The sequence below is a fragment of the Lynx canadensis genome, chromosome D3 (genome assembly GCF_007474595.2).
Source record: "Lynx canadensis isolate LIC74 chromosome D3, mLynCan4.pri.v2, whole genome shotgun sequence".
NCBI lineage: Eukaryota > Metazoa > Chordata > Mammalia > Carnivora > Felidae > Lynx > Lynx canadensis.
Genome location: NC_044314.2, coordinates 85,908,415 through 85,924,813, shown reverse-complemented (window position 1 = coordinate 85,924,813; position 16,399 = coordinate 85,908,415). Strand labels below are relative to the sequence as shown.

Below are 16,399 nucleotides of genomic sequence, written 5' to 3'. Positions count from 1 at the left end.
CAAAATAATGATTGAGACAACAAAAACAAGGCCCTAGGGGATGCCTGGTGGCTCAGTGAGTTAAGTCCTGCGACTTTTGATTTTGGCTCAGGTCATGATCTCACGGTTCTGAGATCAAGCCCTGAATCCAGCTCCACCCTGAGCATCTCTCTCTCTCTCAAAATAAATAAATAAACCTTAAAAAACAAAACAAAACAAAACACCCACAACTCTCCAAAAACAAACACAAGGCACTACTAGGCACAGTGCATGTGTATAGCCAAAGTTGAATAGACATGGTTTTTCTTTCAAGGGTCATAGACACTACTACACAGGCAAATCATTATTAATAATAAGTCAGGCTATAGAGAAGTGTCTTGGGAGAGATATCGATGAATGGAAGGGGAATTGTAATAAATCAGATTTAAAATATTGTCTAGGGATTGATTTTGGAGGGATACAAATGCCAGACTACGGATCTTGTAGTTTATTAGGTAGGAAACAGAGGCTCACTAAATGAAAGTGATGTTACCTTCCATTTCATGTAAGGATGCAAGGTCACTTGCAACCTGACTTGGCTGTCTCCAAATGGCATTTGTGAAGTACTGAGAAAAAAATGCTTCATCATGTCTTAAAAGAGTTTAATGAAACTCTCAAATTTTGAATTTAGAAATTAACATAATGGATCAAATACAAATTTTAAAGGTACAAATTTAATTTTGTTGCTTCGTTTCAAAATTCAATTTTAACTGTTTTCGAATTAAACAAAAGGGCAGTCGCCGCACCACAACCTGTTCAGCTCCGGTTCCAAAGCGTCAGCTCCCTTCCACGGTTCCATTCCAAGTCACCCCGGAACCTGCTCCTTTCATTCGAGTTTCTGTAGGGACTCAGTCTTTAAGTACACCGCCTTTGCCCCACCCTGCGCAGCACCCCTGGGCATTCTGATTGGCTGTAGCCCTTCCATGTGCTTTGGTCTGGCTTCTCTGATTGGCCAACGGCGAAGATGCCCGTATCCTGGGCTACAGCGCGGGCGAACTGAGGCCTAGGGCTGGCTGTGGTGTGTTTCAAGCGGGAACCCGGCGGTCGGCCGGGCTCCTGGGCTTAGTCCCGGGGCGCCATGGCCAGCGTCCACGAGAGCCTGTATTTCAACCCCATGATGACCAATGGGGTAGTGCACGCCAACGTGTTCGGCATCAAGGACTGGGTGACTCCGTATAAGATCGCAGTGCTGGTGCTGCTGAACGAGATGGGCCGCACGGGCGAGGGCGCCGTCAGCCTCATGGAGCGGCGGAGGCTCAACCAGCTGCTCCTGCCGCTGTTGCAGGTGAGCGGCCCCCACCGACCGGCTCCCGCTCATTCAGCAAACCTTTTCTGAGCACCTGTTCTGTGCGGGACACCGCACTGGGCCTGGGGGCGCGAGTGTTCATCAGATACTCTTTCAGCCCTGGAGGACCGAAAAAATAAAAATAAATAAAGGAGTTAATACCACCTGCTAACTGAGTGCTTACCATGCGCTAGGCGCTGTTACATGCATTTTTTTCTTGCAGGTTCATATTTGGCTCCAGCATTTATTAGCTGAGTGACTGGGTAAGAGTTATTTTCTGACATCCTGCGTCTTCTATAGAAAGGGGCTACACGTAGTCCTGAGAGTTGGAGACAGATGAATCATACAGGCACCTAGAGGACCGCAATAAGTAGTAATAATGACCTATAACTAACATTGAACACTTCCTGTTTGCTAAGCACCTCACATGTTTTATTTCATTTCGCCGACTCAGGTTATAGTTTCACCACGTACTGGCTGTGTGACTGTGGCAAGTTCTATAATCTACTTGGGTCTTTGGATTCTCTGTAAAACGAGGACAATGATAGAAACTATGTTTGGGGATGGCTGTATTAAATTAGAAGATCCATGGAAAGCACATAGTTTGTGGCACATAGTAAATGCTCAGTGTTAACTATTTTCATTTTCATGTATTCTCATAAAGCATGTACCTTCTTTTATATAGGTTGTGGGGTTTTTTGTTTTCATTTATGTGTATGATTTTATGACTAATGTCTCTCCCTTAGTAGACTAACTTCAATGAGGGCAGTGTTTTATCCTACTTTTGTTCACTCTTATATCCCCACAGCTGAGTAGAGCGCCTAAGTAAACGTGTGGAATAAGTGAAATGGAATAAACCCTCTTGTGGCAGATGTGTGAACTCGGGTGGAGTGGGAGGTCTTAGAAGAAGTGGTACTGAAGGATGAGCAGTTGGCTATTGAGCAGTGGTGGCAGAAACAAAGATCTGGAGTCCTGGGCCCCCACATTATCAATATACTTGACTTTTTATAGTCTATCACCCGTATGTTGGGGGAGAGAAGGGGTACTGAGGACACAGAGGTTAAGTGGCTTGCCCACCTGGTTGAATAAAAGGAATGGGGTCTCTATTACTTGTAGCTCCCAGTCCTAGCCTCATTACTATTATTACAAATACATTTTCCCCACTATTGAAATAAAAGTTATAATACTAAAAGATTTGGTAATAGAGAAAAAAAACAAAACAGTACTTGTGTTTTAACTCATACATCTTTCTGCCTTTGCTCATACCGTGTTTTTTGTCCTAGATTTTCCTTTGGGTTCTTTGTCTGGCTGAATACTATGTGGTGTAGTAACATTCCAACCAGACTCCCAATTCCTTTGCAAAATTTGGCTTTAAACAGTTAATTTTTAAAAATCCATTTTTTAAAGTTTACTTATTTATTTTGAGAGAGAGAGAGGGAGAGAGAGTGGGGAAGGGGCAGAAAGGGAGGGAGAGGGAGAATCCCAAGCACGCTCTGTGCATGGTCAGTGCAGAGCCCAGTGTGGGTCTCAAACTGAAGAAACTGTGAGATCATGACCTGAGCTGAGATCAAGAGTCTGTTGCTCAACGGACTGACCCACCCAGGTACCCCCAAATTTGTTAATTTTTAACTACTTAACTAACACACAAAGATTCATTGTAAAAACTTCAGCTGATCCTAAAATTGATGGAGTGAAAGGTTATGGTTCTGCATGGCCTCCAATCCTTTTCCCTCTCAGAGATTATCACTGTTAATGTTCGTTCGTTTGGCCACAGGCCAGAATGGATCTTTCTAGACCTTTTGCTAAATGCCTGTATATAGATAGATGGAGGCATATGGTTTTAAGTATATATATATATATATATATATATATATATATATATATATGTATCCTTTTAATTCTGCGTAAATTTTTAAAAAGTTTTTTTTTTTTTGTTTTGTTTTTTACATAAATGTGACTTCTATTCTACAGCTTGCTCCTTTCACTTAACCAGTCTTGGAGACCTTTCCATATCAGCACATTTGAATAGAGCTACCTCATTCTTTTTTTTTTCTTTTTTAAACAGCTACAGTGTATTCCACAATAAGAAAAGAAACATAACTCCTAACTTTAATTAATATTTAAATACATTTATAATTTATTATAAATTATAGATTAACTCTTTATTAATGGACTTATAGATGCTTTTCAGTTTTTCTTCATTTCAAACAATGCATGCCGAATGTACCTTCCCTACAAGTGGAATTGCTGGGTTAGCCACATCTGAAATTAGCATGTATAGTGTCAACTTACTCTCCAAAAAAGATTCACTGTTTAGTTTTTTTTTTTTTAGTTTATTTATTTATTTTGAGAGAGGGAGAGAGCAGGCAAGCAAGAGAGTGAGTGAGGGGGGGAAGGGCAAAGAGAGAGAGGGAGAATCCCAGGCAGGCCCCAAGCCATCAGCACAGAGTTCAGAGATGCAGGGCTTGATCTCACAACTGTGAGATCACCATCGGAGCTGAAACCAAGAGCTGGATGCCAAACTAAATGAACCACCCAGGCACCCCCAGTGTTTAGTTTTTAAACCTCAATTATATTGTAGTTGTCGTCTTCTTCTTTTTTAAAGATTTTGTATTTAAGTAATCTCTATACCCAAGGTGGGGCTCAAACTCACAGCCCTGACATCAAGAGTCACGTTCCACCAACTGAGCCAGCCAGGCGCCCCTAGATTGTAGTGTTGACAGCTGAGGTTGCATACTCCTTGTCTCTACTGGTATGTTTTATGGACTTGGGCGCATAGTATGTCTGCCTACCTTACAAGGTTTGGGGAAGGATCACGTAAGATTATGTTTGTGAAAAATAGGACACCTACGTTTGTATAATGTCTTCCAGTTTATGAAGCACTTAGCCTTTTTTTACTCTTTCTGGCACAAGCAAGGGAGATGGTTATTATTATCTCCGTTTTACTGATGAAGGTTTCTGAGCCCTAGTTAGGGCTTAGAGAGGCTACAGCTTTGCCATGATTACAAAATTAAGAAGGAAAGAACAGCAGGTCCTCAGACTACAGGCAGGGTCTCTGTTTTGTTCCCATTTTTTTTTTTAAATGTTTTTATTTATTTTTGAGACAGAGAGAGACAGATCATGAGCAGGGGAGGGGCAGAGAGAGAGGGAGACACAGAATCGGAAGCAGGCTCCAGGCTCTGAGCCATCAGCCCAGAGCCTGACGCGGGGCTCAAACTCACAGACCGTGAGATCGTGACCTGGCTGAAGTCGGACGCTTAACCGACTGCGCCACCCAGGCGCCCCTGTTTTGTTCCCATTTTAAACTATTCTGCAGATGAAACAAGAATGCTATGCAAATGTAAAGTATTACTTTAGTGCTTTAGTTTTTTTTTTTTTTTTTCTTCCTGATTTGAGAGTTCATGTTTGGAATAATTGTTAAAGCAGAGAGAAATTCATGTTTACAACTGTTTATCATTCTCCAGCTCCTTAAAATTTATCCATAATCTCCCTATCTCCTTTACCCAGGGCCCAGATATTACACTGTCTAAACTATACAAGTTAATTGAAGAATCTTGTCCCCAACTGGCAAATTCAGTACAGATCAGGTAAGCTTCCTTTTCTTCTGTATATATGAGAATATGTTTACATAGATGAAAATTAGAGAAGCGCACATGGTAACGAATTCTCTAAAAACATATCTTTGTAAGTCTCAGTAAACAAAAACTCAGTTTTCCTAAGAACTTTACTTTTTTCTTAATGTTTTTTATTTTAATTTAATTTTTTTTAAGTTTATTTATTTTTGAGAGAGAGAGACACACAGTGCAAGTGGAGGAGGGGCAGAGAAAGAGGGAGACAGAATCCGAAGCAGGCTCCAGGCTCTAGGCTCTGAGCTGTCAGCACAGAGCCTGACACGGGGCTTGAACCCATGAACACTTAACCGACTGAGCCATCCAGGCGCTACGTTTTTTATTTATTTTTGAGAGAGAGTACAAGCCGGGAAGGGGCGGAGAGAGAAGAGGACAGAGGATCTGAAGCAGGCTCTGCACTGACAGCAACAAGCCTGATGGGCAGCTCGAACTCACGAACCGTGAGATCATGACCTGAGCTATGAAACCAAGAGTTGGACCCTTAATTGACTGAGCCACCCAGGTGCCCCTACTTTTTTTTTTTTCTTTGAAAAATGGTAGTTAACATTAAACCTATTTCAAAATTTATTTTTCTGTATGGATCTACCTTGTTCTTTTATTTGCTGCAGGGAGTTCCATTTTGCTAGCTGATGTGTTACTCTGACAGGTTTTATGATGAAAACGGTGATACTTTTCAGAATAATGGGAGTGACATTTTGAATTATCAAGTTTGTTTTATGTGCCACCATTTTCTATGAATCTCTGAATTGCTTTTAAAATAGATTTATTGGAGATAATTGTGGAATGTGAAACATGGAAAGATGTTTAAAGGGCCTTCCTAAAATGTGCACCTCAATTTTCTCATTCAGAATCAAACTGATGGCTGAAGGCGAATTGAAGGATATGGAACAATTTTTTGATGACCTGTCAGATTCTTTTTCTGGAACTGAACCAGAGGTTCACAAAACGAGTGTAGTAGGTATGAAGTTCTTCTAAGGAGAGCAGAGAATATTTTCATTGAAGTGAGCAGCTTTCTAAATCACAGCTGTCATTACTCTGCTACCTCTGAACAAACACAGTGGGGCATGTTTTAGTTTGTACTTACTGCCTTGCCATTTTGTTCTATGTTTAAATAATTGTCTTGTAGAAAAGCGTCTTCTGTTTTGTCTGTAGTAGTCCAACTATTAGCCCAGTCCTGCGGGCTTTTAGGGGTTCATGGCTCCTTGCCACAGTCCTCTGGACTCCTGGTCTGCATTGTGCAACTCCCTAAGTCAGGGTCACCAACTAAACTTTTATGAAAAGAATTAAGTAGGAATATGTTATTGAGGGCATATGTGAACTTTCTTGATGCTGTCCTATTAGCTTTATATCCATGCTGCATCCATTTGGCTTTTTCACACAGTAGTTTTTATGTTATTCAACATCAGCTATTGTTGATCGCCTGTGTGCCAGGCTCTGGACTTACAAGATAGATAGGGACCTTCCTCTTAAGGAGATCACGTACTGGTAGGGTGGGGCCAGATGGTGAAAAGTAAGTAGGTAAATAAGATAATTCAAATAGTTCCAATAGCCATGAAAAAAGATATTGGATGGGTAAAGATGATGGAGTGCAGGGGTGGGGAGTGGATTGGGGACTGCGCGACGCATTAGAAGAGGAAACCAGTTTTGTAAGAGATGGGGAAGAACATTCTAGGTGGAGGGAATAGAAACTGCAAACGTCTCTTTTTGATGCTTTTGAAGCAAGATTGCAACATATAGTATGAACTCTGTGTAACCTGGATTTCAATTAATGCCTTCACCTGCGTATGTCTTATTTTATAGGTTTATTTCTGCGCCATATGATCTTGGCATACAGTAAGCTTTCTTTCAGTCAAGTATTTAAACTGTACACCGCCCTTCAACAGTACTTCCAAAACGGTGAGAAAAAGTCAGTGGAGGATACTGACATGGAACTGACCAGCAGAGAGGAGGGGGAAAGAAAAATGGAAAAGGAAGAACTTGATGTATCTATAAGGTAATTTGGGTTTTTCGGATAGGCATCCCTTTCCTGTGAAATAGCATAATTACAGGCTTAGTAAATCCTCATTCATTCAGAGTTCACATGCTGGCTACCATCTTTTTGCCTCTCCAGATCCAAGAAGTGGACCCATATGGGTTGCATCAGTGAGTGGGCTCCTTGCCCTCTGACATCTGATTGGGAGGCACTGGTGGGAAATCCAGAGTGAGGAGAGTGGGGACAGGGTGTTGATCCACTTGCTCCCTTACTTCAGGGTCATGGTGGACTGGTTGTAGGGTCATACTCCTATCAGGTGGTCCTCCCTGCATTCTGGGGTTGGGGAAGTAGGAAGATTTCCCTGGCCTGGGGTGTAAGGTGCCCCACTGTTACCAGTCCTGGGGACTGTATTGTCCCTTATGGCTTCTCTGTGTCCTGCCCCTGGTTTTTTAAGTGGTCCTTTTTTAAACTCTTCTCAAATCACCGTGTTTGAATGTGCCATTTGTTTCCTGCTGGTACCCCGACTGATAGTGTTCCATGTCAGCATCCAGCAGGAGCTAATGACTGAGTCAGTGAAAATGGATTGAGTGCCTACGGAAGTTTAAGCATTGGGGATGAGGTGGCACTGCTCATCTAGATGTTTAACCTCAAAACCTTGGAGTGTCCTTGGTTCCTCCCTCTTTGTCACCCTGACAGCTAGGGCTTCAGCAGGCCAGTCAATTGTTCCTCCACGATAGTTTTTGTTTTTGTAATTTATTTATTTATTTTGAGAGAGACACAGACAGACAGACTCGGGGCTCGAACTCCCGAACTGTGAGATCACGACCTGAGCTGAAATCAGGAGTCCGACACATAACCAACGGAGCCACTCAGACACCCCCATGATAGTTTGGACTTAGGTCATTTGTCTCCATCATCACTGCTGCCCCTGCAGCCCAAACACTGCATTTTCTTAGTGGATGACTTCTGTAGCCTCTTCACTGGCCTCCTTGCCTCCACTCTTGTCTCCCTGCAATCTGTTTTTCTTATTTATTTGTTTGTTTGTTTATTTAAGTAATCACTCCACCCAACATGGGGCTCGAACTCATAACCTTGAGATTAAGAGTCTCATACTCTATCAACTGAGCCAGCCAGGCACCCCTCCCTGTCATCTATTTTTCATGCAGCATCCGGGGGAATCTTTGTGAATGTAAATCACGCCATGTCACCCTTCTGCTCCAAAGCCTCAGCCATTGTCCTTGAAATTTAGATGAGAATCCAAGCTTATCACAGCCTCAGTGCCTGTGTGATCAGGCCCCATCATCCTCCCTACCTCTTGCTGCTTACTCTCCCCTTCACTCTCAGGAGTCCACCTGCTCAGGCGTGCTTTTGCTTTGTGAACACTCCACCCTGACTTCTTCTGATTTCAGCTCCAGTGTCATCACACAGGCCTTCGCTGACCACATACCTGAAGTAACCTCCATCCCAAATATTCCTGGCAGCTTTAGTTCCTTCATAGCTCTTCTCACTGAGTAACTTGTTACATTTATGTGCTTACTCGTTTGTATCTGTTTCTTCTGCCTTGGCATCCCTTCAGATCTAAGACCCTTCTCTGTCTTGCTTCATCGCATTTTTGCCTGTGCTCCGTGTAGTGCGTGTCTCATAGAATGTGCCTGTGTGTGCTGGGTGAATGAATGCAGAAAATCAACATAGGCAGTCTGTCACTCACACTAGTGAGTGGTCTCATAACATACTTTTTATTGCCTTCCCTCACTTTGCTGTCTTGCTTCCCCTTCACGCGAACTGTTTCCTGGGATCACCTCCCAAATAAACTACTGCTACTTGGAGGGAAAAACACATGTGTGTGTATACATATGTGTATATTCCATATTCCCTGATCTCAAGGAGCCCACAGTGTGGTGTGGAAGACTGACACCCAACAGATCATTACACGGCAGTGTGCTCAGCTCTGATTTAAGTAAGCTTCACCTGCCGTAAGAAGGCTGGCTAACTGCCTTGGGGGGGGTGGGGTGTGGTTCCTGTGAGTGGCCTTTGTATGGTTGTGATTTGTTTAGCACATGCTTGGGCTCTGGGCTCGAGGGATTATATAGTACCTTTAAATACTTCCAAACCTCCCTTACTTATCGTTGCTTACAAATGTCTTTCCCCTAGTGGAGAGGCAGGAAAGTGTGGGGTTAAGAGTGGTTGTGGCCTCGGACTGCTGGGTTTGAATTCTGACTCTTCCACTTATTCCCTGTGAGTCTCTGAGCCAGTTACTTACCCTCTCTGTGCTTCAGTGTCTTCATCCGTAAAGTGGGGGATCTGATTCCTTCCTCAGAGGGTTGTTGTGACAATCAAATGTCAAGTCCGTGTAAGTGTTCTGAACTGTGCCTGGCGTGTAGTACATGTTCAGCAAATACTGGCTATTCTTATTCTCTTGTTTCTTTTTTAGCTGAGACCCCCCTAAGGAGTGCATTGGGGCTGTCCTGTAGTCTTTGTTCTGGCTACTTAATATGCTTCAAGTAGCAGAATGTCACGTCTTGTAAAATGTTAAAATTCAGACTTGTTTTGCGTTGGCTTTCTCCTAAATTAATCCCATTTAATTAGGTCTAGCTACATTTTTTGTTTTTATCCTGTTCTAAGAATTCATTTGTGTGTGACCCAGTGTATTTGCTATGAAGATGTATCATTTCATGTCAAATCACTATGTTGTACACCAGAAACTAATGTAACATTGTGTGAAAAAGAAAAGGAAAAAAAGTGTGTAGTGATTTACAATGTATACAAAATTTTGGGGGGCGCCTGGGTGGCTCAGTCAGTTGAGTGCCCCGACTCTTGATTTTGGTTCAGGTCATGATCCCAGGGTCCTAGGATTGAGCCCCACATTGGGCTCCATGCTGAGCGTGGAGTCCGTTTGAGATTCCTCTCTCTCCTCTGCCCCGCTCCCCAACTGGCGCTTTCTTTCTCTTAAAAAAAAAAAACCACAAAACTTAAAAAAGTAGGGGTGAACAATTTGAAACCATAAGAACTGAGAATCAAATTGTGTACTTATTACAATTTTATATCTTCAAAGATGAAACTGGAATGTTATTTCACTTAAAATGTACAACATGCAGAATGCTCTGTAATGGTAAAAAAAATGTACACCAATGTAAATTTTTATAATTTTCCAGTAAATGACATTTCTGGATCAAAGAAAAAGGTATAGCTTCAGAAAATAGCATACATATAGTAAACTGAATTTTGTCACTGAAATTAAGAGGTATATTATTTAAATATTCTCATTAAGTATTATAATGAGGGTTTTTAAAATTGTTTTTAATGTAAGTAATCTCTACACCCAGTATGGGCCTTGAACTCACGACCCTGAGATCAAGAGTTGCATGCTTTTCTGACTGAGCCAGCCAGGTGTCCCTAGAATATATTTACATTAAAAAAAAAAAAAAAAAAGAATATATTGCAGTCGTTTCTTGGTTCTTTTAAAGAGGGAAATCTTATTTTCTGGTGATCTTTTCTAATGTTTTATTGCATTTATGAAAAGTTTCTCAATTTAGTCCTTTTATTCTTTTCTTTCTTTGTTTCTTTTTTAAGTTATTGGAATGTTTTCAGGTCTCTTTTCTTCAGGAAAGTTATTTTTTTTGCCCCAGAAATTTGTATTAAAATTAGAAAGGGGAAAGAAATATTGTATAGTTTGTAAATCTCCCGTCCTCCAATGAAATTACTCCTGTTTGGAAGGAGGAACCCGACTGTTAATTTAGAAGGGAGGGAATAAATATTCAGTCAACACGTGTTTGTCATTAAAAACAAATCCAATCATAGATGCACCTGGGTGGCTCAGTCAAGCGTCTGACTTCGGCTCAGGGCATGATCAGGTTTGTGAGTTCGAGCCCTGTATCGGGCTCTGTGCTGACTGCTCAGAGCCTAGAGCCTGCTTCAGATTCTGTGTCTCCCTCTCTCTGCCCCTCCCCTGCTCACGCTTTGTCTGTCCCTCTTTCAAAAATGAATAAACATTAAAAAAATTAAAAAAGCCATCACAGAAGAGAGGGCACACTGAAACTGAGCCTCTGTGCTTCCTTTACTGGCAGTTGCCAACGGCCTGCAGTGAGGAGCTGGCTGATAGGTTTGCCCCACTTGAGTCTGTGGTGGAGGCTTCTGGTCTGCAAGCTGCTGCAGTTACAGCTTCTCTTTACTCCTAAAAGGAACTAACAGAAGTAGAAATTCTCTGGTATTTCTTCCCTTGATTTAATATAAATCTCCCAAATTTGTTAATTTATTCAACAAATAGTGCTTCCGATGTGCCAGGCACCCTGTTAAGGTGCTGTGTTATCAGCCAGGAGGACAAAGTCCAGTCCTCGAGGGGTTATGTGGGGGAAGGTCAGATGATAGAGAGCCAACTGATAAGGAATGTAGTTTCAGAGCAATGCAGTGCAATCAAGAGGAGAGGGGACCCACGGGTGGAGAGTAACTGGGGGTTCCACTGGGGAGGGGCCTTTGGACTGGGAGCTAGGTAATGAAGGAGCCAGGGGAATTGCCAGAGCACACAGCTTCCAAGACAGGAGAAGCTGGCATATCGGAAGCATAGGTGGAGGGCAGTGTGGCTGCATCATGCTCTCTGGTCACATACCTCAGAAGGGCTAGGGTCCTTGCTTCCTCCTTGGATATTTAGTAACTGTTCCTGTCTCAGTCCCTCGCCTCCCCTGCTTCTGTCAATACCCTGCTCAGAACCCTCACCAGATTCCACAAAGTCTCCTCACCTGGTGTTCCAGGCCTTCCACAGTTGACCTGTCTGACCTTACCTTTAGTTTCTGAGCTTGGATCCCTGGCGTCTTTTGTTTCTGTTTCCTGAAATGTCTTCTTCCTTCCTCATCATTTTCTCTGCTCCTTCCCAACTAGCAAGTGATTTTCCCACTTCTCAGTACAGAGTTCATATCACCCTTGGCCTTTACCATTTACTGCCATCTTTTCACCTGGGCTGGCCTCAGCTTTCCCCAAGATTAAGCTTGTTAGCACACTGTATATCCTCCAGGACCTAAACTGGTGTTTTACGTATTGCAAGTGGTCAAAAACAAAAAAATAAAACCTTTGTGGATTGATTAATCTCATATGTATTTTTTTAAGTGTTTATTTATTTTTGAGAGAGAGAGACAGCTCAAGCAGGGAAGGGGCAAAGAGAGGGAGACCCAGAATCTGAAGCAGGCTCTAGGCTCTGAGCTGTCAGCCCAGAACCCGATGTGGGCTTGAACCCATGAACTGTGAGATCATGACCTGAGCCAAAGTTGGACGCTTAACTGACTGAGCCACTCAGGAGCCCTGATTAATCTCACATTAAAAAAATTTCAGTTACAGTGGTAGATTTAAGCCCTTTAGAGGAATTTCCAGATTCCTGAGAATCTTACAAATGCCATATACTAGGTTCATATCAAAAATGCACATCTTGGGGCGCCTGGGTGTCTCAGTCGGTTGGGCGTCCGACTTTGGCTCAGGTCATGATCTCGCGGTCTGTGAGTTCGAGCCCCGCGTCGGGCTCTGTGCTGATGGCTCAGAGCCTGGAGCCTGTTTCAGATTCTTTGTCTCCCTCTCTCTCTGACCTTCCCCATTCATGCTCTGTCTCTCTCTGTCTCAAAAATGAATAAACGTTAAAAAAAAAATTAAAAAAAAATGCATATCTTTGGGGCACCTGGGTCGCTCAGTTGGTTAAGCATCCAACTTCAGCTCAGGTCATGAACTCACGGTTCATGAGTTCGAGCCCCGCATCGGGCTCTCTGCTGTCAGCACAGAGCCAGCTTCAGATCCTCTGTCCCCCTCTTTCTCCTCCTCCTTGTGCATGGTGTCTCTGTCTCTCTCAAAATAAATAAACTTAAAAAAAATGCACATCTTTGCATGAGCACCTGGGTGGCTCAGTTGGTTAAGTATCTGACTCTTGATTTTGGCTCAGGTCATGGTCTCACAGTTCAGTTCATGAAATCAAGCCCCCTTGCTTGGGATTCTGCTCTCTCTCTCTCTTTCTCGCCCCCCCCCCCCCCCAAAATAAATAAGTAAACATTTTTTTTTAAATGCACATCTTTGCCAACTTTTGAGTACAGTTTTACAAGATTCATGGACTTCTTAGAGCCCATCCCTAAACCCAACTTAAGTGCCCTTGATTTATAGACTAGTAAGTCTAAATTCTGTCTCAGCTAATAACTGAATTTATAAGCAAGGTATACTTGAACCTTTTTCCTAAGTGGGTAGCCTTTTTCCTAAATTGAATACTTCTGTAGCTTCTTTTTTTTTTTTTTTTTTTTTTTAATTTTTTTTCGATGTTTATTTATTTTTGGGACAGAGAGAGACAGAGCATGAACGGGGGAGGGGCAGAGTGAGAGGGAGACACAGAATCGGAAGCAGGCTCCAGGCTCCGAGCCATCAGCCCGGAGCCTGACGCGGGGCTCGAACTCACGGACCGCGAGATCGTGACCTGGCTGAAGTCGGACGCTTAACCGACTGCGCCACCCAGGCGCCCCACTTCTGTAGCTTCTTAAGAATTACTTTTTTCCTGCATATATTTGTGAGGCCTTAAGGAAACCAAGGAAGAGTCAGTAAAGGATGGTTTGGGCCATGGGGTTTTTACTTGCTCTTCCCAAGCTGGTTCATGTCAGCCATGATTGCCACCATGGAGGCCAGAACCAAATTCGATCTTCATTTATGGGAACTGTATTTCCGTTTCTTATAGAATCAGTTTGCATGATGCTGATTTTCTCTATTTTATTAACCTTATTGCTCCTGTGTCCTTCCTTATAAGCTACCCCCAATTTTCAGGGACAGGGGAAGGGTTTAAATAAAGCATTTGGTAACTGTGAGCATTGTGGACTTCTAAGATTTTGTTTTTAAGTAATCTCTACACCCATCGTGGGGCTCCGAGATCAAGGGGCTCCCGGGTGGCTCAGTTGGTTGAGCGTCCAACCTTGGATCGGGTCATGATCTCACAGTTTGTGGCCTTGAGCCCTGTGTAGGGCTCTGTGCTGACAGGTCAGAGCCTGGAGCCTACTTCAGATTCTGTGTCTCCCTCTCTCTCTGCCCCTCCCCCTCTCACACACTATCTCACAAAAATAAACACACAAAAAATAAAATTAAACAAAACAAAACAAAACTTCGAGATCAAGAGTTGCCTGCTCTACTGACCAAGGCAGCCAGGTACCCTGAGTGTTGTGGACTTTAGAGGCAGATGGAACCAGAAGCCTGTGTCTAGTTTCATTCAGAGTCTCACCTGTCTCTAGCCTTTTTGCATGCAGCCATATATAATTATGCCAAGCCTTGGGTTTAACCTTGGTTAAAGCGGTGTGCTAAGAGAAAAGGACTTCTTACTGTCCTGATACTTAACTGTTTTCCATTTGAGAACTTGGCCTGTGAATTTTTTTCCATTTCCCTCTAGGTCACTATTGTGTTACTGATCTTTGTTAGACCTGGGCTAGAGCTGGTTCTTGGCAGCTCTGATGGCTACAGAATCTGATACACTGCTTAGGGATTATTAAGTAATATTTAACAAAAATGAAGCCAAGAGGGGTGCCTGAGTGGCTCAGTTGGTTAAGTGTCTGATTTCGGCTCAGGTCATGATCTCACAGTTTGTGGGTTTGGGCCCCATGTCCGTCCAGCTCAGCTCTATGCTGACAGCTTGGAGCTTGGAGCCTGTGTCAGATTCTCTGTCTCCCTCTCTCTCTGCCCCTACCCCCCCCTTGCACTCTCTCCTCTCTAAAAAGTAAATAAATAAACATTAAAAAAAAAAAAAAAGGCACCTGGGTGGCTCAGTCAAGCGTCTGACTTCAGCTTAGGTCATGATCTCATGGTTCATGAGTTTGAGCCCCACATGGGGCTTGCTGCTGTCAGCGCAGAGCCCGCTTTGGATCCTCTGTCCCCCTCTCTTTCTGCCCCTCCCCCACTCCTGCTCTATCAAAAATAAACATTAAAAAAAAGAAAGAAATGAAGCCAAGAGAATATTAGAGCAGTGTTTCCCAAAGTGTTTTCTGTAGAACACTAGTACTTCATAAAAGATGTGAGGAAAGGATTCTTTGGTCAATTAGTTTGGTAAATGATATATTAAACAAAAGTAAATGAAGTTTCAGGGTGCCTGGCTCAGTCAGTTGAGCGGCCAACTTTGGCTCAGGTCATGACCTCGCGGTTTGTGGGTTCAAGCCCCGCGTTGGGGCCTGCTTCAGATCCTGTGTCTCCCTCTCTCTCTGCCCCTCCCCTGCTTATGCCCCTGTCTCTCTCTGTCTCTCAAAAATGAATAAATGTTAAAAAAATAAAATAAAATAAGTAAATGAAGTTTCTTTTTGTTGGATTTCTCTCAGGTGCATCATTAATCTCGAATTAAGATAGAGCATACAACTGTCTCCAAATTACATAACCTCAGAAGAATTTTTTCTTCTTTCAGAGTATCCATTTATATATTATTTATGTGAAAGTTTGAAAACTGCTTGTATTAGATGCAGAGTGCTTGTGAAAACATTATTTATGAGTAAATATTGATTTTTATACTTATCAAAATCTTGTAGAGCAGGCATTTCTTAGAGTCATGTGGCAAAAGGGATTACTCATACTTTTCCTCTCAAAATAAGACTTTTCTATTGAGTATATGCAGATTTGTCAAGTCTAGGTTTATACCCGTATATTCCTTGTCTTAAATCTGCATAATCTAAACTTCTAGGCAAATGGTTATGTCTTAGGAGAAGCCACTTTCTCCTGCTCTGAAGTATCCCACATCTTGTATCTGTAGCAAGGAGTTAGAAACTCTCCATCCATTCATTTCCGAATCTCTTGAGTGCCTGTTTTATTCCTAGGCATGGCACTAGGTATTGGCATCCAGTTGCAAGTACGAGCAGCCAGGTGTGGCAATGCATAGGTGCTGTGCTCAGCCTCTCTAGTAGGAGACAGTGGCAGCTCAAATGAGAGATGTCAGGAGAGATTCTGGGAGAACATCACATGTCAGTTAGTCTTGAATGATGGATGGTGTACCGTAGTCCAACAGTGGGCGGGACAATGGGCTTTCAGGCCAAGGGAGCAGCAGGGGCATCTTGGTGCCGTAGGAGATCTGCGAGGACGTCATCAGGCTGGGAATGTGGGTGAGAAAGAAAAGGCAAAGGAGAGAGGTAGTAGCTAGGATCACTCATGGAGCATTGCACCTGCCCTGCTATAATAAAATCCCCAGTGTGGATTTTATTCTGGAAGCTGGGTACCACGATAGATTCGCATTGTAGAAAGATCATGCTATGTAGAATTTAGGTCTATAGCTGTCCATAGTTACATGGTGTGAACTTTGGCAGGTCATTCAACATCACTTTTTAAGTATGTCTTTTCTATTCCTGAGAGGAGAGAATTAATTTTAAAAGTTTTTGAGATCTTCTGATGAAGCCATTTGACTTGGTTAGCATTACCGTTCTTGCTGTTGTGGAATTCTTTTTTGTTTGTTTGGCTTTTTAAGTTTTTAATGCCATTATAGTTAACACACAGTGTAATACTGGTTTCATGTGTACAGTATAGTAA

At 42.7% G+C, this 16,399-nt stretch overlaps 1 protein-coding gene and 1 non-coding gene across 2 annotated transcripts in view; one reads left to right on the top strand and one right to left on the bottom strand.

The window, feature by feature from the left end:
* The first annotated feature begins 990 nt into the window (after window positions 1-990).
* ANAPC5 (anaphase promoting complex subunit 5) overlaps window positions 991-16,399 on the top strand; it is a 45,117-nt gene continuing 29,708 nt past the window's right edge. Inside the window, exons 1-4 of the mRNA XM_030336772.2 lie at window positions 991-1,303; window positions 4,811-4,890; window positions 5,781-5,890; window positions 6,733-6,925. Coding sequence (XP_030192632.1) covers window positions 1,097-1,303; window positions 4,811-4,890; window positions 5,781-5,890; window positions 6,733-6,925 — 590 coding nt within the window. The 5' untranslated portion in view covers window positions 991-1,096. The remainder of the gene's footprint in view (window positions 1,304-4,810; window positions 4,891-5,780; window positions 5,891-6,732; window positions 6,926-16,399) is intronic.
* On the bottom strand, window positions 7,968-8,040 carry TRNAK-CUU. The gene has a single exon. It is a non-coding gene; the product is annotated as a tRNA-Lys (tRNA).